We start from the raw sequence: 25,700 nt of genomic DNA, 5'->3' as shown, positions 1-25,700 counted from the left end.
CTTGTCCATCAGCTAATATCACTGAGTGAAATCAGCTGCTTATTACAAGGGCAAAGTACCTCCCTCTGTTATCTGTTTCAGCAGCATGTTCACCTGGTGAGCAGAGAGTTATAGGATCTGGCTGGTAACAGGCATACTCAGCCAAAGCCCTGCAGTACACTTTAAACCACTGGTCGGGCTGTTTGCAAAAGGACTTTCTAATATCCCTTGATGGTGCTTTGAAGTCCCAAAAGTGCAGGCTTCAAAGCACAATGCTATCTGATGCCCCTATGACATCAGGTGATTGACAAGTGGACAGCACTACTCACATGTCAAATTACAACCTCCAGAGGTGGGGAGATAAGGATTTGGTTTACCAGTCAGAAAAATGTCCCCAGCCCACTTTAGAAACTAATCAGAATCTGTTTTAAGCTCCAATCTCTAGCTGATCTCTAGCAGTAATAAGTCAGGTATCTTTAACACTGGAAGTAAATACTAGCAAAAGCCTTCTCAGGCTGTCCAGCAGAAGCTGAAGGGGTGAAGCAAGAGCCTTTGTTTGAGTTTGTGTACATAGTGCTAAACCACAATTTTACTTTTGCATGTGAACCAGCTCACTGTGTTTACATCTCTCTCAAGTAAAAACTGAACCTTATGTTTCTTTCAGCATGGCTCTTCCATTTACCCTTTAGATTAAAATACCATTTGGCTGCTTTGCCATCTCCACTTTAATTTTACCAAATCAGACTGTTTTTAACATTCAACTCAGTAAAGTTCTAATGTTTACACCTTTGCTACAAACATTACATGGCCCTGCACTTGACTCAATATTAAGTTAAAATCCTGAGAGCATTGATGTGCTGCAGAGGAAGTGCAAACTTTACAGCTTTTTAGTCTACAAAGTATTTGAAGACATCTTGGATTTTACACCAAAAGAAGAATTCTGCCCATAGAAAATCCTCCCTCTCAGAACCAAAATATACACCACATAAAAAGAATCAATAAATGATTGGTTGAGCTGCCAGCACTTCCATCATATGAACAAGAAACAAAGCCAGAAACACTTCTGAGCTCAGGGCTGGATAAAAGTACACGCCCTCTTTTGCACCTGCATAACTGTTCTGGATGCAAAAGCACTTATGGAAACGAACCCTTAACTTATTATTTTCAAAATGTTATAAGATGTTTACCATCCTCCTCTGTGGAAAACCCTTGAGACTGATAGTGAACCAGATGTGGGTCTGACTCATTTGGTTTGTGCCACTGAGGTTTGCCCACAGGCCTGCTAGATGGAGGACCCTGTGGTTGCTGCTGTGAAGCTGAAGTCCCAGGGGCTTCACTTGACCGTGCCACCATCCTAGACCTCTGAAGTGCCACGTTGTAATCCGGAGGTTTTCGGGCTGGGTGGGAAACTCCTTCAGCAAAGTCAGCAATAGGTATTCCTACATAACCAGGCGGGGTTGGTGGTGGTTCACGATAGCGGCCCTCTTTTCGAGCTGCAGTAAAAAGTGCATCATCAGCAATGATAATCATTTACATATATTTGTTACAACTACTATCTATGCCTGTACTTAGTTCTATTATGTCATAATCTTGGTAGCTCTGATGTGCTTCCAAGGGAGTTGAACAACTTGGCATTAAAAACAACCACAGTATGGACATGAGGCAGCCCAAAAGTAAAGGCATTTACATTTCACTGAGTCCAAATGGGAGTTGAGCACATTCTTAAAACTTTCCCATTCAAATCAATGGAATCTAAAACTGTTTAATTCTGGCTGGATTATACAGGCACAGCCATACCAAATACCTATACACCTACATATTAATTATATATATATATTATGCAATTAAAAACATAGACATAAGCAAAGCTACAAAGAAAAGGAACAAGTGAAATAGAAGATAACCAATACAAAACCTGAGCCAATTATAGAAAGCAGCTTGTGATAACACTTAAATTATGTATATAGGGCATGGTGACATCTTGAAAAAGAATCTCAAACTTAGATTTGTAAAGAACACAGTTGATAAAAAGACACTGTGAAGCATAGACAATATATGACTGTGCTTTCATCTTCTAGCAAAAAAAGAGAAATAGCACTAACCCACTTTGCATATTGAAGTATATACAGTTCTCTCACTTGAGGTGATATTCTGACAAGATTCATGTTTTGCCTAATTCTCTCAGCATAGTTAAATAAAAATAAAAAGTATTTATAGTTCAAATAATAAAGCACATATATTGTGCTCAGGTTCGGATTCTGTACTCCTTCCTTACGCATCATTAATATACTTTTAAATGCCTATATTTTCTTTCCAATGTCTATATTTTCTTTCCAAAAAGAAGTTATCCAAGATGGTTCACAAAACAACATAAAGAATAAATACATGAATTAGCTGTAATAAGTGAGAAGGAATCTTAAAATCCAGGAAGTAAAATATTTAAGATAAGCCAAAGAAATGTGCTCCCTATTATTGGGGGGGGGCATGGCAAAAATACGCAACGACTTAAAAGTGAGGGCAGGAAGATCATTATGTGATCATGTAATCGTGTAGCCCAGGGATGTGAATTTCAGGACAAGGGACTAAATGCAGTCCTTTGGACCACTCTAGTCAACCCTTGGCCACACACCTCACTGGTTCTGCTCCATACCCATCCTCTGAATGCCTTTGCCTGGTTGGAATATGAACTGTGATCATGTTTCTTGCTTGCCAAAATGGAGGATGGAGAGAAATCTCTCTGTCTGCATCTGCATGCATACATGTTTGTGTAAAAATGAAGTAGCCACTGTTATTGATTACTGAATCATTTTGGTTTGTGCATATAGCTGATGAGTGCTCAAAACGTCAGAGAGAAAGAATAGTGTGAAGTCAAGAATATATCCCAGGGACCGCCAGTGTCTAGCCAGTGTCAGGGGGACATTTCCCCTTTCCCATATTTCTGTTGAAGGTTGTGGGGTTCCCCTTGTCATTCTACACACAAGAATCTGTGACATATACAAACTGGCATAAAAAAGTGTGCTGTCAGGAAAGAAACATAGGAAACAGCCTGCATTTCCTAAGGCATGTTATTTGCCCATCCAGTTCAGTTTTATTGCTAACTGGCAGCAGCTCTCCAGGGTTTCAGACAGGAGTCTTTTGTCAGCCCAGAAGATGCCGACAACTGAACCTGGACCTTTTGCATGCAATGCAGTGCTCCACTCCAGATCTACAGCCCTTTCCTATTTATATCCTGAAATCCTATAGCAAGATTTATTCAAATCCTTTCATCTCCAGCTCTGTAACACCAGGATTTTCACCTTTTTATATCCCTAGACAAGTTTAAATCTGCATTAGTGATTAAGGCATAGAAGAAAATTGTGCTAAACAACTGCATGGAGGTATAGGGCAGAGCACACTAGGGCTATATTACTAACATACACACAGAGAGAAAACTGTACCCCCATATTATAAGACATTGGCCTAAGCATATTAACAAACTAGAAAGGAAAAGAAAACAAGAGTTTATGTTAATGACTGAAATGTGGGCAGTTCTGAGGCAAGATAAAAAAAAAGTAACTAAAAAATAACAATGGAATATCTGCAGGAGGAAGCATCACTTCAGCACAAAAGGCTTTACTGAAAAAGCAAAACACAAGTTAAGACTATGAGCTGGCTATATGTTTTGCTTAAAAAAAGATTAAGGAAAAATATTTGTAAAATAAATTCATATTTATAGCAAATATGTAGGATACTTTGTGGTAGACAAAGGTAAACTTACCAATAAGACCCTTTGTATTACTTGTTGACACAGCTATATGAGCTGGCATGGGAACTGGCTTTGAATCCTCTGCTGTCATAGATGTTATGCTACTGGTTTCAGCTTCAATTGACACATCCTTCCCACCCCTCCGTTTTATGGTACCTGTATCACCTTCAGAGTCCTCTCCCCAGTAGCCTGTGGAGGATGCCCAGCTTGCTCTGGACTGTGCTTGATCAAGGCCCTCCCTACCTTGACTCTGCCTGCCATACTTTGTGCCATGATCGGAGAACATCATCGGGTCCATGTGGCTGCCTGAGGCCCACAGTCCTGCCCCATCGCCTGAACTATCGAAATGAGCATGTCCAAAAGGAAGAATCTCCCAACTTCGCTGGTGCTGTATTGTCTGTATGTTGTCATGGGAACCACTTGAACAAGAAGTCCAGCTGCCACGGCCACTATCCGCTGCATCAAGTGATGCTCGATCTCCCTGATCCTGTGACAGCTCCTCAGTGCTAGGAGAAGAAAGCATGGTTGCCCCAGCATACAAGCCTCTGTTCTCTGACAGTGGTGGGTAGTAGCTAGAAGAACACAGGAACAAAATAATTAATAGGCATAAAGCAACAATGTTGCCACTAGCAATTAGAATATCAAACCGCAGTAACAATTTGCACAAAGCATTTTGTTCAATTTGTAGTACAGATCAGTTAACTCTAAAGACCTGTGCTCAAATTCATATGTTTCAATAGCTGCCAAATATACGTCTAATGAAATTATTGTGATATTGTGCACCAACTGAACACTAGATCAGAAGTGTCATTGGGTGTTTTTCAAAAAATTTTTCAAACTGTGAATCTGCTAAGAGTATTAGGAGCATGCATTTTCCCCATTCTTCCCCTAAAATCTCTTGGAGATGCAGGTATATCATCTAATACTTATCAAAGTAATTGGGGAAAAGATTTAGGACATTAGTCACTAAACACTATCTGGAATTGGATACGACAAAAATGTCCCTCAACAAAAAATCAGTGTACATTTAAATGAAACTTTTTACAAGTTCATTTTTCATTGGTGCTTAGAGGTCTCTTGGTGTCTTAAATGGTGAATTCAGCCCTTTAATATTTAGTGAAAGAATTTGCATTGTATTCATTCTGTGGTAGTTTAAACACAACGTTTCCCAAATATTGATTCCTTAATTTTGAGAATTATATAAATGTAGTCCCCAGCACTAACATTTTCTAGATTTCCAATTTAACATACTAATTTGCAATGTCACCTCCTCTCTCCTTTTCACTTATTGACAATAATTTACTTTTCTTTGTTCTTCTTGATGCAGTGCTTCTCTAGTCCCACTTGCTGATTCAAGTTGTATTTATTATCTTCATTATTCAACAGAATAATATTTGATAAGTTTGAGTGTTTGTCCTTTCCAGTATCTGAACTAAATATTCCTTCCATCTGTTATTTCTTTTGATTAGCTAATGTTTTAACCACAGTTTCTTATTCAACAAGATAAGGGTTTAAATGAGGTCCCCCATTGATATTTTGTTAATTTTTGCCTAAGCAGTAGTGTGAGAAACTTGAATTCCATGATTTTACTTGAAATATCTGGGTGCATATTAGCTAGGATTTTAAACAGATTTCCAATTAAAATAAATGTCTCTCCTATCCTGTAAGTTGCAGCTGCTTTTAAACTAATAAATGTAACTGAGATTTCTTCTCAAGCATTCACTAAACACCAGCTCAAAAACTTGGGACCATTCTATTTTTAGATCCTATTCTAAAAGACACCTCAGTCCAAGCTGATCAAAGTTTGTACAAATGTATATAATTACACAAGCGTTCTTTTAAGAAGACTACTAGGTTTCTCCTCCCCATTCCTTTTGGAAGACCCCTACATTTTAAAATAAATAACAGGATATTTTGGAAAGATTGGGCCAAGAAAGCATTATGCATTATGGGACACAGGTTTGCAGTGTCTTGCTTTTCCTTTAAAGGCAGAGTTACTCAAGTGATGCCTTGTAACAGAATACATGTTCCTAAAATCTGCTCATGAGAGAAAAAGCATCTACAGCTCTAGAGTAGGCTTTTAATAAATGTAATTACACTGATATGTACTACCTACCCTATACTGTACTGATCTGGTTCAATTATGGCTCTTCGGTCAATCCTGCCCACTCCAAGATTAGTCTCCACAATGCTGACGGAGTGCCTCTGTCTCCTGTCATCATGTAGTGATACCGGCATGGAGTCAAATGAAGAATTGCTGACAATGCTGGATCTGGAAGAAATTTCACTGTGACCAGAGTCTGAAAAGTTATCCACGGTACCACTGGGAGCCAGAGTATAACCTGTACAGGGAAAAGTGATTATAACCATTTTCATCATAAAATTTTCAGCATTTGTATAAATATTCAAATTATGCAGTCCCTGTACCAAAATTACTTTTTAAATTGTTGTTGTTTTAAATCTGAGAACAAATAATTTATAAGGGGGTATTTATAGTATCATCTTATTTTTAAGATAGAGAATTTGGGGAGAGAAAACATTAACAGAGGATAATTTAAAGATAAAAAAATTTTTTTACTTGCAGTTTCAATATCTAACTAACATGATTCAAATGGGTTCTACACTGTATGCCTTTGCCATCCATTGGGATAGAATTTGAATAGAGAAAACCAACCATATCCCTGGACAAAGCCCACAGCAATCCAATTATAGGAATCTAATTTTGCTTAAAGTGAAATAAATTTGGGGGATGGGGCGTGCTGCCACACATATGAACAATAGTAAACATGCCTGGTTCCACAGCCAGGATTGATGCATATGGCAAACATAAATGTGGTCTCATTTGTAAAGGAAGCTTCATCATAATTCCCAAAAGAAAATACTTTGCATGAAGATTTTTATTCCACACAAATTGTCTTCATCGTGATACCCATATACATTTCTACCCATCCTTGATACTGTGGGAGGCTGCACACATGAATGGTTTCAGCAAATAGGGCTGAACAACTAATATTTAACAACATTATGGTTCTTGGCACTTGGATATGTGGATCGTTAGGCTACTTTATCTCCTTCCCCAACTGCATCTGAGAAGGCAGGAACATAGGTTGTGCTGAGTTAGGCTGCAGGTTCATTTAGCTCAGTATGCCTGCACTCAGTATTGACTTGTACTCAGTATTGACTTGCATCAGGATTTCTGACAAAAAATCTAGCTTGCATACTTAGAATGTGATAACTTTGTGCTTTTAGAAAATGTCTGTCCATGCTAAACCACAACTGACTACATATTTGGCATCTTAACTAGGTTCAAACAGTTATCACTAACAATTACAAGAGAGGAGAACTTGTGAGAGGTGAGGAGTATTTAGACCCTGGCATACTTTTCCTTGGAGAGCTCTGTGGCGAGGTGGGAGGAGAAGATAACTGTGAAGACGCATTTGAAATTGTGTCCTCTGCTTGTTTCTTATGACGATCCAAGCTTCCCTCTTCAGAGAGTGAAAGAATTTTCTTTAAAGCTTGTGGAGAGTTTATGCCTTCAATAAAGAAGAAATAACACATCTGATATAAATGCATGCACTTTTCCTTGCATATTCAAATGAGGCCATTCCATGAACCACTGATATTACCATTACTATGATATTTTAGCCCACCCTTCTTTTGCAGATCTGAGGGCAGTGTACATTACACACCCACATTTATTATCACAACCCCCAGTAAGGTTATACTCCAGCCACTCTCCACACCAACGTACAATTTATTCTAAGAAAATTATATGCAATTAATAAAAACAAATTTAAACATAACTATTCAGCCCAAGTAAAATGTAGATTAGACCAATATTTCTGTTTTACATTCACTTGGAAAATGTGTTTGGTTCTTAGTTCTCAGCCATTCATGGAAAAACATTGACTACAGCTAGTATCCCAAGTTATCTCCTCCCTCAGGCCTGCAACTGAGACAGAAACCTGCAGCTTAAACATGCCTGAAGTGCCATTAAATTTAGAAGGTAAATGGCTACCTCACTGATTCCATGGTGTTATATATATAAAATCTATGTCTTCAAAGTAAGTATAAATGAAAAACAGAGTTGAAGAAAATATAAACTCAACAGACATTGATCTCAAGATCAGGAACCATGGTTAAAATTGGATAGGTGTAAAAATGTGCAGTGGATGTCATCTGCTTCAGAGTGCTGTCAAGACTGGGCTTACATTAGCAGACCCCAACATAGGAAGAAGAGGAAGATTGGTGGGGACTAGAATCAGAGGTGGGGGGGAGGGGCTCTCTAGCAACTGTCAGCTCCCTTAGCACACTACAGTTCCCAGGATTCTTTGGGGATGTCAGGAAACTGCCATTGGAGCCAGAGGGAGAGAGAGGGCTCCAGAGGGATTCCGGAGAGCGTCCTGGGATGGGGAGAAGCAGCCCATCTTCTGGGTAAGGAAATCAGCGTAGCACCAGTGGAGAAGGGGGGCAGATGGGGAAATCAGCGGGGCGGTCCCCTGACTCCTCGCCGGGGACCAGCGGGGAGAGCACGGGTCCTCGGCTGCCCACACCCTCCTTGCGCAGAAGGCTTCCGCGCAGGGAGAGTAGGCGGAGACTAGGCGTCAAAGAGCTTCTTTGCTGGAAGAAGTTCAAGAAACGCCCACTGACGGATTCTGCCAGCGATTGAGACAGCCACGGGCGAGTGGCTGTCCGGACGGAAAAGGTTCACTCAGGCAACCCAGCCAGGTGTGGCGCCAGTTTACGCACGAGCAACCCCTAGAACCATTACAGGGGAGGAATGACTTTTTAAAGTGGGATGATACTGCGTTAAATGCAAACTATAGATGAGACTTTCGTGTGATCTCTAACATTGATTCTGTTACACTTTTTAACTGAACCTTCCATTTCCAAAACACAATAGTAATAACAATGTATTGGAACCTGTGTTTTCCGCACCTTTGCTTGCAGTTGCTCAAGATGCATACCTGTCATTTGTGAAAATACAATCCTGAAACATGGAACTTCCACTAGTAATTTGAAAACATTGTGTTCTTTTTAATGCTCTTGAAAATTTGTTGAACCATTTTAAACATAAAATTGTTTTTCTACTGAACAGAACAATCCTCAATACTTACCAAAGGGTGGAAGGTCTTTGACTGGTACTTTCTTACGAGAGGGATAAAGTGATACAGCAGGGACCTGCAGTGCTTGGTTTGCTTTGTGCTGCTGTTGCTGCTGCACTTTCTGTTGGATCCCTGACCTATGTGCGACTGGGGATGTTTCAGGTTTTCCAGACCGTTTTTCCCCTGGAGTCTTGGGTACTTTAAATGAAAAAGCAGAATTAAGATTACAGTTAAGACTACCTCAAGAGTACTTGATTTTATATTAAACGGTGTCCGGAAGAATGGAAAAGAGATATCCTCTCTTGGTTGAAAAACCTTGGAATTTTGTAGTCCTCTCATTCAGCTATAATATACTACCACAAACTATAGTAAAACGATGCCCTTATCAGCAGTTGGAGAGCCAATTAGGTAATGTATGCCATTTAAGAAACAAGTACCACATATGTCAACTGTAATATTGTCTACAATTTGCAATGGCATGGAATAACTTGTTTTCTAGCGATCAGCTTGATTAGAAATGCATACTTCTCTCAATGATGCTGTGGCCAAGCCTAAGCCTGAGGGACAGTTAAGCTGCAGGCTAAATAAACATAAATGAACAGCTCATTTGCCATGACTGAGGTGCACACCCAACTAAGAAAAATGCTCACATGTATTGCTGGCTGGTTCACATTGTAGAGAGAGTGCCTGAAGGCTCTCTTCATCCATTTCCAGATCCAAATTGGAGAGATACTGCTTGACTTTCCGAGCCATCTGAGCATCTTCATATAGCTTTTTGGCATTGAGGAAGGAGCTGCGGCGGACCCGCTTTTTATGTCCACCTGTTTGTGCAACATCAAGGACTGCTGCATTTGTACTGCCTTGACTGAGAGACCTGGGGTGAAGAAAGACAAGATGACATGTAACTTAGCTCATCGCTGCATCCTTCAATGACTTGAAACATGCAAAGGTCTGCATGAATGTCAGTCTATGGTCAAAGCTTACATGCCTCATTCAAGTAAGTCATACAGCTACAATAGGAAAAGGATAAAAATAAAGAACAACAATCAGTTGCAATTGTGAATATGGATTCATTAAAGTCAGCCCCTGAGAATGACTCTGCTCCAAGTATGAAATTCCATGTCATTGGGAAAATGGTTAAACTCTCTCCCAGTAGCCTTGAGTATTACAAGGACAGAAATATTAAGGCAGGCTCATGCAGCAAGGTGTCTCAGACCAGTAAACAGTGGTCAAGCCTCCTGAAACTCAAAATCCACTACTCTCAAAATCAGGCAGGAAATGTCCACTTTGTACTCTTCAGGTGCCTCTATTAAAACACTTAATTCCATCTGCAATATGCCAAAAAGTCTACTGCATTTTCATTTCCCCACTTCCCTCTCCTTAAATAGGACTTCATGTTAAATAAAAATGTTCAATTAGTTAATGAGGAAGCATGCAAATTTGGATGTGTTTATGTATGGGAGCTATTTTGCTTCTAATATGTTAACAGCAATAATGAAGGCTGGTTTGTAGAAAGAAAATTTAGTTAGTTGAGCTGTTAAAAATCACAACATTGGAATAAAATTTGTGGATTTGGATGGTTCTATTAACTTGTGTGACGTATAAATTTACTGCTTATTTTTATCTGAACCACCATCATGTAACCCCATTTTGGTATACTCTTCCCACTGAGACTGGTTATGTATGTACATATGTTAGGGATAATGCAAGCTGAGAGGCTAATCTGCACAACAGCCAGCCATTGTGCACATTCATCATGACGCATGGAGAATGTGCACCTCAACTGTCCATAAAGATAAAATTGTGCATATTTCCTGGCCGATATGCGTACTCTCAAAAACATGCATCATTTTTCTCAGCATCATTTTTTACATTCTTTGAGCAATACGCATGTTATCCTGTCACTAGATATACTCTACAATAGTGTGTCCTCTTTTCCATGCTGCTCAGCTGTTTTGCACAACCAACTGACTCTGGCATCTCTTTTCCACAACCCAGCTGTTTCCCCACTGTTCAGCGATGTTAATGGATACATGGGAGGTGAGTGTATGCAAATGGACTGGGAGCTAAGGGGTGTATGTGTTAATTCATTCACACAGACGTTCCCAGTGTCTTTATGCAGGATGGAAAGACAGGTAGAAGTAGAGGGGGGGGGGGTGTCTGTGTGTGGGGGGGGGTGAGAGAGAGAGAGAGAGGGAACTGCCCACACTTTATTCCTTACACCTTACACTCTTATGCATCCAAACACATATATTGTTGTATGTATGTATGTATGTATGTATGTATGTATGTATGTAGTGCTTGTGTTGGAACAGTGTCCCCTGTGAATTCTGTGTGAATATTCCCAAAGAATGTGGGGAAAAACCTGTCATGATATGCACATTCCTTGAGGTCTGCTAGAGAATATGTATACTTGCTGGATAATGTACAAAATGTTGTTGAGATATGCTTATTCCTTAAGACCACATAGAAAATTCTTTTGCATGGACAAATTATGCCCACTCAACTCACATTATCCCTAACATATATGAGGCAATTTTATGAATTCTAGATCAAACCAATGAATCTCACTGCTTTGCACTTCTTTAAGGTTTCACAGCTCTTGGGTTTATAACCTCAAGCAAAAGCAGCACTGGATTAAATCTGATGCAGGTACAGAAGGGTTAACAAAAGGAGGAAAATGCCAGAGCACCAGAAAATTAAGGGAAGCAGGTAGGAAACAATGCAGATTTTCAGAAAAGGAAGTTTGTCTGTAGGTGTTCTCTCCAACCACTTACCCCAAACTCCTCCACTTCTTCTTCCTGCAAGTGAGAGCCATGAGTATTGAAGCATGGATTTAAGGAAGAGACAGAGAGATTATAAGATCAGAAAGAAAGGATCAGACTTCAGGACAAGCAGTACCAGAAAGCCCAGAACAGCCTTCTCTCAATCAGTCAGCATAATACATTAAATAGTTGTCTATAGAGTGCCCATAAGATTAAAGCTCATTTCACATTAAACTGAATTCACCTTGGATTACTTACACCTTTAGCGTAAAATAGTGTTCTAAAATCTGGAGTGAATTTTGTTTCTGTCCTCTTTCTGCTTTTCAGCTTTCACATAATATAATTTCCTTTTAAAACATTTATTCATTCAATATGCATTTCCTATACATTGAACCAAAGGGGATATTTTAACTATCCCAACTGATTCAATGCAAACTCTGCTTATATCTATTTTATATAAGTAAGAATAAGACTAGTGATTAAATATCTATTATTTCTCTTGTTCTCCATGACCTTTAAACAATGAACGTAACATAAATTACGCAATGACAGGCAAGAGCCATTTCCATCTGTACTGCCTCTTCCTGATGGGGGCATTTGATTGGTTGCAACACTTACCCACCCCTGTGAATCAGTTAATTTGCACAACATTATAATTACAGGCCAGACAAGAGGGGGAATGCATTACTTGAATATATCTTAAAATTCAAAACTTGCAAAACAATGGCTTCAGCCTAGCAAGTGTATGTGTCATAATTATTATAATAGTTTAAGTTTTGCGATTTCTATGATTTTTCTATGAGATTTCTGAAGCAGTCTTCAACACTGAACTCTTGAACTGCTTTTCTTGTTAATTGCTTTTTGGGGAAAGGGCTGTAGCTCAGTGGTAGATCATGTGCTTTGCTTGCAGGAAGCCCCAGGTCCAATCCTTGGCACTGACAGGCAGGGTTGGGAAAAGAGCCCTGCCTAAAATACTGGACAGCCACTGCTAGTCAGTGTAAGCCGTTCTAAGCTAGATGGACCAATGGTCTGACTCAGTATAAGGCAGCCTCCTATGTGTTCATATGAGTTTAAAAGTAAACATGGTGATCTTATTTAGAACTCACTATTGGCACAAAAGCCCAAATAACTTGTAATGCAAGAACAAAATACATATCTAAGATCAAAACAAATCTCATGTATGTTTGTGTTTGAATTCATTTGTGTTAGCAGTATATTTGTAATAGTAGAATATCCTTCATTAATGCACATATGTAGAAATCAAACAAAACCATTGTAAGAAAAAGTGTTGCGTAGAATGGTGAGGAAGAATCAAATTCTGGGTAAAAAGCAAGCAGGGTCTACTTGCTATGATTGGGCAATGCTCATTTGTCATGAACTTTAGGAAGCTTGGCGTAGATATCAAGAGGACAACACAGATGAAATGTGTTACTCATCTTGATAAAAAGACAACTGCTTACTTTCAGGCTGATATATAAAGAGAATATCTGATTGCTGTCAAATCACTTGCAGCTAATTAGCCGGAGAAATAAAGACAATTCTATGTCTTACCCTTGTTCTCTGAATGCAAGCATTAAACATTAGCCAAGTATAAAGTATGTATCTGTAACACAAGACAATCTTAGCTCAATGGTTTTTATTTCACACTTCAAGTGCGTTAGTCTTTGGTCAAAAGAACTCACCTAGTCCTGAACATTAAAGCAGGATCCATGTTAACAGAAGCCATTCGACCCACATGGCGAATCTCTTTTGCGATCATTCGTAATTTCTCAAAATTGACCAAACCTTCCACTTTGGAATCATTTCCTACATTGCCAAAAGAATGATAGGAAATAACTATAGTACTCTGCCATTGGTCAGTGAAAGTAAAAACACACATGTTGCCATCACCAAAGATTCCATACAGAAAAAACACTTGCAACATTTACCTTCATGGAGGAACGTAAGGTCCTTTTTAATTACAGGGAACAATGGAATAATAGGAGGCTGTAGATTTTGGCTATTCAGGACATTGCGATATTTTGCCATGTTCCTAGATGGATCAAATAAATCCTGAAGATCTTGAAACAATTTTTCATATTTGCTTGGAAGTTTTTCCCAAGTAGTTCGTAGTCTTGCAACTGGAGCTAAGTTTAGGCCACTAAAGAATGAATTTTAAAAGATGTTGAGGGTTTTAATCTCTGTTCAAAATGACACCCGCATTAGCAGCATCCTAAATATATGTTCCTGTATACAATCTTCTGAAGTAAAACTAAATGCATATCATATCATATCATATCATATCATATCATATCATATCATATCATATCATATCATATCATATTTAGCAACTGACAAATGTAGACACTGGTAAACAAAAACACTGCTTTCAGAGATTATGCACCATAAAATTGTAGGTCTTTTCTGAACTGCAATGTTCAAGCAATATTTGTGAGTTGAAGAATCATCAAAAGATTATGGTAGCAGTGGTATGGCTTTCCTGTCTTACCAAAAGTGTTCTCAGATCTATTACAACATTGCTTTCCAAACTCTGTTGGAGTAACAGACACTTCTATAAACAAGGACCATTTTTAGTACAAAGATGTGGCTATGATGATCAGTAAGTGTTTGTTACTGCCAGATGGAAGTATTGTAATGAGTAATACAGTAAAGTCTATTCAGAAACTGCAGCTGTAAAATGCTGTGAGTCATTCCCTTAGTATACTAGCAAAAGAAGCATGTTATTACCAGAGGTTTAGAAGAGACATAACCAGCTCATTTGGATGCACTGGTGATATTGATTATAAAAGCCCTCTGTTGTCTGAGACATAGATATCTGACACTCAGCCTTGCTTTCCATAGTTAGTTGAAATGGTCAACAAAAATGTCTGATGTCAATGATCCTAACATTAAATGTTTTAGAGCTGCAAACAAATTTTTACAGAGGCCACCAACTATCAAATCTACTTTTCTTTCTCAGATGCCTTAATCTTACTGCCCTTCACAACAAATATTAGTTTCCCTTTTCATTAATTATTTTTATCTGGAGCACTGGTGCCTGAGATTATTGACGATCGTTGATCCCCAAATCAAGTTTCATCAAGTATATTAGCAGAATAAGTTACAGTAATTTAACACAGAGGCATGAAATTTAACAAGGCATGAAAGTGACCAGTCTCAAATCCAGGCAGACAATGTAACTTATTTTACTTAATTTGAGTTGGTTAAAAGAATTCCTGGGTTGGAACTCTATCAATAATGCCCCCAAATCACAGTGTTCCATGCCCAGTCTTTTCTAAATTGCTGCTAAATATAACTTTCCGAAATCACTGTCACCCATAGTGAAAAGGCAAAGGAGCATCAGCACTGTAAGAAAGGTGGGCATCCTGAGTGTACTGATTAAAAATCCCTATCTTGCCTATGTTCACATATCAGACTACAGGAAGGTTTAGTAGAAATAGCATGAAGTTGTAGAGTGAGGAGTGCTTGAGAGAGGGATTTCGGTCTGTGAGGGGGATTCTGTCAGGAGGGTTCGTTCTGACAGTTGGTAGAGTTGAGGAGAACCGAGAACTCTCAGTATATGCTCTAAAGGTTCTGAATCGCAGAACACTTAAAATAGAAAAGGCACAGTCTCCCACGGTGTTTACAGGAAAAAGGGTGCTCAGAGGGAATACTCTGACATGAAAGGGCAGTAGTGATTCCCAGACCAAAGAGGATTTGGGGGTCTGTAAGGAAACAGTCCAGTTAAAATCCTAAATTCCTGAAGTGTGTGTGGAAAAGTCTGATCTATGAAAGATGTGTAAAAGAAAGTAACCTTAAGCCTCAACAGCATACAGCCTATAACTTGAAACAGTATACGTTTTAATAAAAAGCAACAGCACTGTGCCATGAATAACCTCACTGTTTGATATATTTCTGTGGAAGAAAAAGAACCCAAAACTCCTTGTTTACATCTGTTATAATAAAGTTTGTTTGCAACCTGTTTTCCCCAAAGAAAAACCCACTGTCGCTCGTGATTCCTTCTCTATTGGGGGAATTCACCTGAGGGAAGGGAAACTGAGGGCTGGCACAGCGGTGCCAGGGAGAGAAGAGTGCTGTTGCGTTGTCCCAGAAGTCCCTCTACATCGCCTGCTAGTTGCAAATGGTAATATGTCAAGACCAATGCTATCAATACTTGCTGAGATTGCTAATAAATGCAACAAAGCAAAGGTTTCCTTACCATGGAAGCCTTCAAATACAGTCTAGGGTCTGTAATTGCATTCAAAAGCCGAATAGCAGGCTCACATGAGGCCTAAACAACAACCAAATGTGCTTCATACAAAGTGACAATCTGTTTTGAAACGACCCTTTCAAAAGGAAGGTAACTGGAAAATTCAGAAGTGTACTTTTTGTGGGGGTAGGAAGGAGGATTTAAGGCTGCCTTGTACCACCAACAGTCTAACAATTAGCTTCTACTGCATTAAGTTAAAAACCTGTGTAACCTATAACTGGGATTTTGCATGCCAACATGCAAACCTTTTAAATAATACTAAATGAACTGGATTCATACAGGACTTTGCGCAGTCTTTCACACATAAAACATACTCCAGGGTTGCATACTAAGTGGAAACAGAGATAGATAAATGACTTCTTTTGTAATTTTGCTTTTTCCAAGTCTGTTCCAAAGGATATTTTGATTTCTCGAGATAACAAATGCTTATAAAAATGACAAACACAACAAAGACTAATACATTTATAATGACACACGTGATCATGAAGTAGAGTCTACTTTCATCAGATATATCATTATGATGTTAGCAATGACAAGCTTGCAATGCTAATTTAAACAGCTTTTCATGGAAGAATCCTCTAGCCTTTCAACCTGTTTTGCTCTTTTTGGATTAGGATTTTGTCTAAAACTGCTGCTGAGGACTGTTAAGTTAATGAAATATTACTATTGTAGTATTAAATTACTAATTCATAAAACAGTAAAATGTACACATAGTATCTTTCTTAAAATTTAGTATCATCATTATGAAGCATCTATTTACACTTTATTTCTTATAAACTGTATGCAAAATCATTGGGGGGGGGTGATCTAGTCTTGTTTACCTTATTATTGCAAACATGGAGTTGAAGTTCTTGCATTCCCTGCAGTGCAATGCTATCTTAATGAAGTGCTTAATTATCTTCATCCTTTTCAGCTGGTTGGTTTCTCGCAGAATCTCAGATGCCACCCAAAAGGTTTCTTGGTTTATTACTTCTTCAAACTTTTTCAAGTTAGTACAGCTAGACTTAGATTTCAGTTTAAACAAGTCATCTATGTATTCTGTAGGTTCAATGTTACGGAACAGTTCAAAGTTACGCATAGAGAGTTGGGTTGCCACCTCAACAGTACTGAGTTGCAATAAAGAAATTTGACTCTCTCTCAGCAATTCCTGAGCATCTTCATCTGAACACAAGGTTTCTGTCTCCATGTTGTTCTTCAGATAATACCTGGGAGAGGGGGGAAGAGGGAATAAAGTTTTCTAGAAATGAAAACACTAATAGTAATGGAAAGCAAAGGTAGCTTGCTTAGAATTTAAAAATCAGTATATTTAAGAAGTACATTCAATTATATTCTGAAATGGCAGATGATGTATGAGTCTCACCTTCCACTAAGCTGTATTCTGTCAGCAAGCTTGGAAAGTTGATCTGGAAGCCTCCTCTGCTTGATTACTCCCTCTGGAGTGACTGAAACTTCACATAAAGAATATGCATCTGGGGTGGTGGTTAGAGCAAACTCTCGGATTGCTTGAATAACCACTTCCTTTGCAGTTGTGTCCTTACTGATCATAATGTAGCGGCTTTGTTGGTCTGCCTTAAAAACCCTCAGAACCTGGTCTGGTAAATCTGTAGGGAGGGGGAGAAATCCTATTACAGCATATAAACCATATAATAGAGTAAAATTATTTATTTTTCAGTCAGTATCTGAATAGGAACAGATACACACTTAATTTTCTTTAGTTGCCATCTTGCTCCTGTCAAATTGTCCTAGTCACTATCCTTTTGGATCATCATTCTTTTTTCTGCCAATGATCAGAAGTCATTTCCAAGCAAAGTAAAATGGACCAACATGCTGGTTTGTGCCGTAAACTTTTATAAATTGCTAACCACAAAGTATATAATCAGGGCATTCAGCTTTGATACTACTGACTACATACTGACATGCTACTAAATTGCAGTTTATTCTTAAATGAATGAATCTCAAGCTTGCCCCTCCCTCCATTCCAATGGGAACATGAAAATAGAAAATAGATAATTACAAACTGTATTTTTTTATTAACCATAGTATACTGAACCAAGCCAACTTCAAATAGGAGAGGGCATGAGTGATTAAGTAACCTTCATTTTAAGTCATTATTAGCTCATGAACCAAAGTATGCCTGCCTCAATAGCCCTACAAGACACTCTAAATACTCATTAGTGCCTGTATGGCCCCAATTTTTTAGCTTGCTATATAATTTCCTGATGACTGGGTGGTGATGGACCTTTATTTCTTAGCACTTATCAAATATTATTGTTTCAAACTGAAAGGAAGGTCAACCAATAACTTAATGTTTCTTCAAAACTCTGTTTTTTGAAGTAATTATGTAAACAATCAAGAAAAGGTGTCATCAGGTTTTTATCAATTATTCATCTGTCAACACAAAAAAGAATCAGTTTCCTTCCTTTCCTTCCTCTTAAAATACTGTATATGTTGAGTGATTGACAATGGCAATCAAGAAAAATGAAACAATTCAAACAAGAAACAACAAAAGGGGAGAGGTTTATATTGGAGGTATAATGGATGCCATAAGTTTATTTTTACTTATTGCGGTTAATCTCAAATAAAAAACGTAGCACTAGAAATCATAAAAATGTAGTATGATGTAAAGTATGGGTACAGATTTAACCCTCGCCCCAAATAAAGTCCCTTATTCCCCTGCTCTTTTCACCTACGGGGGGTGGGGTGGGAGAATCCATGTTTTGCAAAGCCAGACACACACACAAAACCCACAGCTGCCTTTTGTTGAAATGAAGCTGGCAGTTTCTGTTGTTTTTGCCTCCTACCTATTGTGTGAACGAGAACAGTAGGCTGTATGAAGAGAGCAATGTTCAGCCCTCTCACCCGCTCTTTTCTTGCTGGTTTCTGCACTAATAAACAAACCTTATCACACAATCAACTCTATTCCCCAGCAACAAGGGATAAAACCACATTGTACCCGTTCACGTCCTTGCCTGCTCTCGCTTATCCTCCCCAACTTCATCTTCAGTACCTCCCCCTTAGTTCTGTAGACATGTTACCAAACCACTGGTTACCATTTCTACCAGTTCTCTCCCACTTTCTTCCTAACTCCAGATGCATCACAGCTACATCTCCACCCACTGTGAAATTTAAGTGCAGATTAGGGTATATTTGAGGTCTGCTGGGGATTGCTTTCCTCCAAGTGGCTTCCCTGTAAGACTGAGATGGAATAGTTGACATGTATGATTGCACTTGTAGGTGTGTGAACCTCTTTATATCTTAATATATTAAACCTTTGCTCAACTAATTTGTAAAGACCCCTCTACCTGAACTGCACATTTCCTCTTAACAAATTCAACTAAGGAAAATGTAACCTCTAGTAAACATCTTACATAAGATTGCAACCTGAAGCTTACAGCAAGGCTGAAATAAAAAAAAGGCAAGGCAATAATCTATTCTCTGGTTTAAAATGCCAGTCTGGCAAGACACTGAAAAGGATATCAAAGCTTGGGTTTGACTTTTTCAACTTACAGAACAATTGCATAGGAAAATGTTATTGCAAGTTCATGATCTCTATTGCCATGAACATCCCCATACTGAAATGTTGATTTACAAATCCACTTAACACAGCAAGCATTTTTTTGTTCCTCCCTAAGCACTACTCGGCTCCTCCAAGCTCTACGGAACAGCAATTCTGACAGGTTGAATTCTTTCTGCTCTAGTACATTCGATTTCCTAAATGCTCCCCCATCTCCAACACAGTCCAAAGTAACAAGAAAACTATTGAGACTGTACATTTTCTGAAGCTTCAAGTATGCATTGTGGCTTAAGATTATAGCCCAACTTTCTTTAAAGCCCTCAAGGGAGCATTATATGTTAATGTTAAATAAATAAGAGTACAAGAAGCCAATTCAAAAACAAACACCACAAAGAAAAATGCCTAGCAGTGTATACTGGAAGTGATTTTAATGAGCTTGTACCATTTTATTTGGTTGTAAACTGTCCCGGTATGTATATTTTTATGACAGGTGGTATAAAAAGGGTTTTCAATAAATAAAATAATAATACTAGTATGTAACCATCAACAAAGTAACATCACACAATATAGTTACTTCATTTCTCCTGTTTATAAATAAGCAATACTTTGTATACTGTTTGCTAATACTGAATCTCTCTGCTTCTGTGAATCTATATGCCCACGTATCTTCCAGGCCTTTCATCAAATGTGAAGCTTATTGACAGTATGTGTCTCCTTATCAGTCTCCTAACTCCATGTTTGGAGAAAATCATTTTCCTGTCTTATTATCTACAACCCAAGACATAGTCATTCAGATTTTCTACCTTGAATTATTCTACTTAGTTTTGGCTGCTTCTCAACTATTTTCATGTTCCAGGGACAACTACATCCATTACCCAGTCCTTTTAACATTGGTTTGCATGCCCTCACTCTCTGCACAGTGACAATGATAAATAAGTGCTAACTAATAATAATGGTAGAAATGTATTACAGAGTATTTCAGTAGATCAGACTATTTATGTGTCCTAAAAAAGAAGAAGTATTTTTATGTAAAGCAGACATGGAAATCCCAACTCGTGGAACATAGTTTTTGTACCCATTTACACCTATCAGAAGTAGTCCAAAGGACACCCATGAAAATTTGAGGCTCACCTGGGGTTGTGTTGAAATCTAAGATGCGGTGATGTGACTGCATTAAGTCAGGATTGCTTGAAGACAGTGTTCCACTGACTGGCAGAGCAGGAGGAATGTGCTTGGTCTGCCTCAATCCCACAATGCTGTCATCCTGAGATTGGCCAATTCCAATATCACTACGGCGATGGGGAAAACAAAAGTATTTAGTGCTTTTATATTATCATGACCTATATTGATTTATTTCCCCCTGTATTTCTGACTTCCACATAAGCCATTCATCTTACACATTTTTAAAGTATAAGTATTGCTTTGGCAAACTTACTCAACAGGAAGTTTTAAGCGAAGCCATATTCACTAGTAAGGTACCAGCAAGATTGGAACTGTTACACCTAAATGTTGATTATATATAAAGCTCAGGATTTTGTTTTTAACATATCCAGAATTCATGAAAGTATGTGATAAAATTTCCAGGAGCCCCCCCCCCCTTTTTTTTTTTTGGAAAGGAAATGTTGATGTATTTATTTTATTCTTCATGAACCATTTATACACAGAGATTCAACTGGCTATTGGATAATGGTATTATTTATTAAATTTATATCCTGCTGGTCCTCTCAATGGAGCCTAGGGCAACAAACAACAAGAGATAAAACACTAAAACATCATAGAAACAATTCTAATACTGATGCAGATTTCAAGGCAATAACCAATACAATAAAACTATAGACTGCGTTGACATAATGGAAAACACTCTGCGGTGCTGTGCATCACACTCACTTGTATGGTTTCTGAGGCAAGATACTGATGCGGGTTTTGTCTAGTATCTTCTTGAGCTTGTTTCGCCCACCAACAGTGTTGGCTTTGCTCTTCTTGGTTACTTTTTCCAATCCTATCACCTGCTCGACGTCAACTCCAAGATCTGGTATGGAATAACGGCTTGCTTTTTTAATATCACCAATTTTAGGAAGATGAGGAGCACCGTTTCTTTTCTCCTCTGACAATCTTGTTAGAAGTTCCTTAAAAACTGCACAAAAGACGGAAAACAAATAGAAAATAAACTCAAAAGAAATACATCAGACCCTTCTTGCACAGGCTATGAAAAGCAAAATGGTATTTCACATTTGAATAGAATCCATGCTTGGACTTAACGATACTTCTAAAAATCTATTCCTGGGCATAGAATTACGCCTCAAAATAAGTTGTTCACCTTATACCTAATAAGAGAGTTTAAAAATCCATACACAGCTAAAGAGCAAGGGCTCGTTTATGTCAGAAACAAGAAAAAAGCTATGGCATATTTCCTTCCAGAAGGTCGACTGAAATCCTACAGTGGCAAGTCTAGGAAAGCCATAACACAATAGTTATATGCAAGCTGTCTCAACATATTCAGAGGAGTGCTGCGAGGTACAAAGGCCTCTAAGAATGATTTTCCGCAAACAGTTTTAGTAACTTTACACTGCTTCCAAAATCATTTCACACTAAGGGTCTTGGCTGTAGTTACTTTAGAAACATTATGCAGACATACATATTATGTTATGTATGAAGTTAAATTTCATTACTGCAATAGTCTTTTCTGACCTTAATCTTTCCTAAACTTCGAAAGGGAACATTTGTAATTTAAGGTTACAATTCCCACTTAAGAAGAAGTAAATCCCACTGAACTAAGTTGGACAGCAAATAAATTCCATTTCTTATTATGATTTTTTATCAGTTTTTTGCATTGTTATAAAATATTATAACATTTGCACATTTTGTTCTTATAAAGCAGTTACTATGAAGACTGAAACATTTATTGCAAGTGTGGATGTCTTGCTTTCTACCCTCAGTGAATTGTTTTCCACATCGACCTTGCCTGTGGAAATTCTGTTCTGCACAATTTAAAGATGTGTTCTGGAATGCACCGTAAAACATGGTCAATACTCATCTATGGTTGTGCATTGCAGAAAAAGATGGCAAGTAGTGAACAAGCTGTCTTTGTGCTTTTAAGGACATCCTGGTGAGGGTACTCCTGGTCTCATCGCAACACAATTCTAAAACTATTGCATTATAATAAAAGTTACACTTAAACCTATGGCTTTAAACTTACCAAATAAGTTAGTTTTCACAGTGATAGACAAATGTGTGTTATTTCGAAGAATTTCCATGGCTTTAGACAGCTGAATGTTTTCAAAATTTTGGCCATTTACCTCCAATATCTAGAAAGAGGAACAAAAGAATTGAATCCTGGCAATTCATAACGATGAGGAGTCTCCACTACAACTATTGGCATTCCAAGAACAACCTGGTGAAATTTAATTTACATACCTGATCACCACGTTTCAAGCCTGCTTCAGTGGCTTTGCTACCTGAATCAACACTGTCAACAAAGATTCCAAATCCCTTTTCAGATCCTCCCAATAATAAGAAAGGCAAAGGGGCTTCCCGAGATGGCTTTGTTAATGTTATCATTCTTCGTTTAGCTTTAGCAGCACATGCAATATTTAACAGCCTCAGATGTCCACCCATTTTCTGTAGGGAGAGAATCCAGAGCCATCTGTTAGATGTAAAGTCACCTCAGTGTAGGACAGCAAGTGTCTTACTTTGCCAATAATCCATACCTCTCTTTCTAAATTGTTCTCAAATTCTTCCAGAAAACGAGTCATTGCAGAATCTCCCTCAAAATCATTGAAGTGATTGTTCACCCACAACAATACTACCCGTGTAACCTGAAAGAAACAATATAAATTCTTTATATAAATGCAGTTTAAAAACCCAAGGAAAACTATTTTTCAGCTGCTTTCTTATTTTAGACATTTCCCCAACATCATATACTTCAGTATCTGATCTAGTGACATTTTTAAAAAATTTCTAGAAGTCCACCAGGTTAAAAAAAAGAAAAGCAAGAAACTGGGTTTTAAACATAAAGCTTCACATTTGTACAAAATCCTTCACGTACTTCTTTTCAGAAAAGAGAAACCTGGTATCCTACGTTTTTACTACAGGAGTTCTATGCAAATAAGAAACACCACCATATCTCTTCATGAAACTATAGTATTAAAATGGTAGCAATTTAAAAAGAATTGCTTCTGAAGCAGTAGGCTCCAAACAGTTAACTGTCTTACAAAAATAACGGATTAAAAAATAAATTTGGGTTACTTTTTCTTCTTTTTAAAAAAGGCCTAAAGGCCATTTCCAATTTTGCATGTTTCTGTAATATGCTTTTTAGCTATGCTACCTTAGTTCAAAAGGAAAACTTTTCTCCTGCTGTGTCAGCAAACTGAGTCACTATCAGAAGCCACTATTCATTATATAGATTTTAATAACATGGAATCAATACAACTACCACTTCTATGCACTAACAAAACACCAAATTCAATGCAGTCTTTCGTTACAATGAGTTTAAAGAATCCATAAATAGACCTTGACAGGAACTGAAATTCCGACAATGTGCTGTTGAGAACCCGCTACCCTCCAAGTTTCTAAAATCCCTGTTCTGCTACAATGCCACAAATTTGAAAGTGACTGCTTGAATTCTTAGACCTAACATGAATTGAGGCATCCAAACATAGAATTCTAGAATTGTAGAGTTGGAAGGGACCACAAGGGTCATCTAGTCCAAGTACCAGCAATGCAGGAATATTTTGCCTAACATGGAAAGAAATAAGCAAGGGACTTTGCAGATCACAGAGGTCTGCTCCCTTCTCCCCTGGATAACCTTGTTGGATCTGTCAATAGATCTTTATCTTCATAGCCATTAAAGGCTAGAAACAATCTTTCAGGATGCTGAATTCTATGCACCATAAATTTAGTGCACAGCTGAGGAACTGGACCTGGCTAGTGTATTGTAACCTTCCTTGCTCCAACCCATTGGCCAATTGGGTGGGGCTGTCCACCTGTAAATCACCTGGTATCATTATGATGTCGGGTGACAACCTGAAAGAAGCTCACAAAGCCCCTTTGAAAGCCAGTTTTCGGCACCAATAAGTTTACAAGCTACCCCCTCGACAGTCCATTTGCTAGTGGTCTGAATATAAGCCGCTTACAAACATATTCCAAAGGGTGGCTGTCAGCACCCAACAGCTGATGAGAGCTGAGAGCCCTACCAGCTGCACTAGGGAGTTCCTGATGAAGTGCAGCCAGTCAATCTCAGGGAAGCTCCCTTTTTGAGCACTGAAGGACAATCCTGTGTGTTTCTGAATGTGGTTGTCAACTCACCACTCAGCTGCTTCCAGCTGGGGCCTAGGACTGCTCTGCCCATTTCTAACTCCAGTTAAAGCTTTTTAACCTCTTTCACATATCTGGCTAAAATCTAGTCAGGCATGAATGTCAAATGTGAAAACTTTAATCTGATTAACACAAACCAAAGTTTTTAAAACTGATTTTCAGGTACAGATGAAGATGGGTACATTTAACGCTGTGGTCTAAACCACTGAGCCTAGGGCTTGCTGATCGGAAGGTCAGCGGTTTGAATCCCTGCGACGGGGTGAGCTCCCGTTGCTCGGTCCCAGCTCCTGCCAGCCTAGCAGTTCAAAAGCACATCAAAGTGCAAATAGATAAATAGGTACCACTCCAGCGGGAAGGTAAACGGCGTTTCTGTGCGCTGCTCTGGTTTCGCCATTAGCAGCTTAGTCATGCTGGCCACATGACCCGGAAAAACTGTCTGTGGACAAACATCAGCTCCCTTGGCCAGTAAAGCGAGATGAGCGCTGCAGCCACAGAGTCGTTTGCGACTGGACTTAACTGTCAGGGGTCCTTTACCTTTTTTTCATTACATGCATTGCTACAAGTAGTGAAATAGAGATAGGTGGCCAATCAGATTATATACATTCTTTTTCTCCTCCATTGAAATGTTATCTCCAGTGGGGGGGGGGTATTGCCTGCTTTGTTATCCAATTAAACTAACCAATACCACTTTACAATTTGTTTAATTAGTGTATATTAAAATACGGTCATATTTTAGAATGTCATTATTAATGCAACCTTATCCCTGAGGCTAGGATCATTGAACCACTCCAATAACTTCTTCCCCACTTCCATCGGGCTGGAAAGAAATGTCCTGTAGGTCAACAGGAAATCCTCGATAAATGTTGGATCAACCACTGAATGTTCTTCCACCAAATGCATTGTCAACCTTTCCGGCGTTCCCTATAAAATGTAAATGTTCAAATATCAATACACATGAATGCATCTCAGCTTGAGCCCCCCCCCCCTTTTTTTTGTCTCACTGAAGTTAACATACATGTACTGGACCAGA

At 38.5% G+C, this 25,700-nt stretch overlaps 1 protein-coding gene and 1 long non-coding RNA gene across 11 annotated transcripts in view; one reads left to right on the top strand and one right to left on the bottom strand.

The window, feature by feature from the left end:
* Window positions 1-11,847, top strand: part of LOC307224559 — a 34,992-nt gene extending 23,145 nt beyond the window's left edge. For 4 of the 5 annotated variants that reach the window (XR_013842652.1, XR_013842653.1, XR_013842654.1 and 1 more), the window contains 4 exons: window positions 9,544-9,826; window positions 10,780-10,869; window positions 11,429-11,541; window positions 11,638-11,847. This is a non-coding gene — a long non-coding RNA (uncharacterized lncRNA). Of the gene's footprint in view, window positions 1-9,543; window positions 9,827-10,737; window positions 10,870-11,428; window positions 11,542-11,637 lie in introns of all 5 variants that reach the window. The other variant, XR_013842651.1, reaches the window with a different exon arrangement.
* RAPGEF2 (Rap guanine nucleotide exchange factor 2) overlaps window positions 1-25,700 on the bottom strand; it is a 166,616-nt gene that overhangs the window by 3,508 nt on the left and 137,408 nt on the right. For 4 of the 6 annotated variants that reach the window (XM_079991335.1, XM_079991336.1, XM_079991340.1 and 1 more), the window contains 17 exons: window positions 25,427-25,591; window positions 23,065-23,172; window positions 22,772-22,975; window positions 22,554-22,662; window positions 21,245-21,491; window positions 20,489-20,646; window positions 17,204-17,444; window positions 16,665-17,048; window positions 13,523-13,734; window positions 13,277-13,400; window positions 11,607-11,630; window positions 9,480-9,703; window positions 8,842-9,027; window positions 7,105-7,257; window positions 5,841-6,066; window positions 3,737-4,296; window positions 1,167-1,472 (listed from right to left, as the gene is read on the bottom strand). In XM_079991335.1, the coding sequence (XP_079847461.1) occupies window positions 1,167-1,472; window positions 3,737-4,296; window positions 5,841-6,066; window positions 7,105-7,257; window positions 8,842-9,027; window positions 9,480-9,703; window positions 11,607-11,630; window positions 13,277-13,400; window positions 13,523-13,734; window positions 16,665-17,048; window positions 17,204-17,444; window positions 20,489-20,646; window positions 21,245-21,491; window positions 22,554-22,662; window positions 22,772-22,975; window positions 23,065-23,172; window positions 25,427-25,591 (3,631 nt within the window). The remainder of the gene's footprint in view (window positions 1-1,166; window positions 1,473-3,736; window positions 4,297-5,840; window positions 6,067-7,104; window positions 7,258-8,841; window positions 9,028-9,479; window positions 9,704-11,606; window positions 11,631-13,276; window positions 13,401-13,522; window positions 13,735-16,664; window positions 17,049-17,203; window positions 17,445-20,488; window positions 20,647-21,244; window positions 21,492-22,553; window positions 22,663-22,771; window positions 22,976-23,064; window positions 23,173-25,426; window positions 25,592-25,700) is intronic. The other 2 variants (XM_079991338.1, XM_079991337.1) reach the window with 2 other exon arrangements.

This window comes from Podarcis cretensis (assembly GCF_951804945.1).
Source record: "Podarcis cretensis genome assembly, chromosome: 9".
NCBI lineage: Eukaryota > Metazoa > Chordata > Lepidosauria > Squamata > Lacertidae > Podarcis > Podarcis cretensis.
This window is presented reverse-complemented; position numbering and strand designations above follow the sequence as displayed.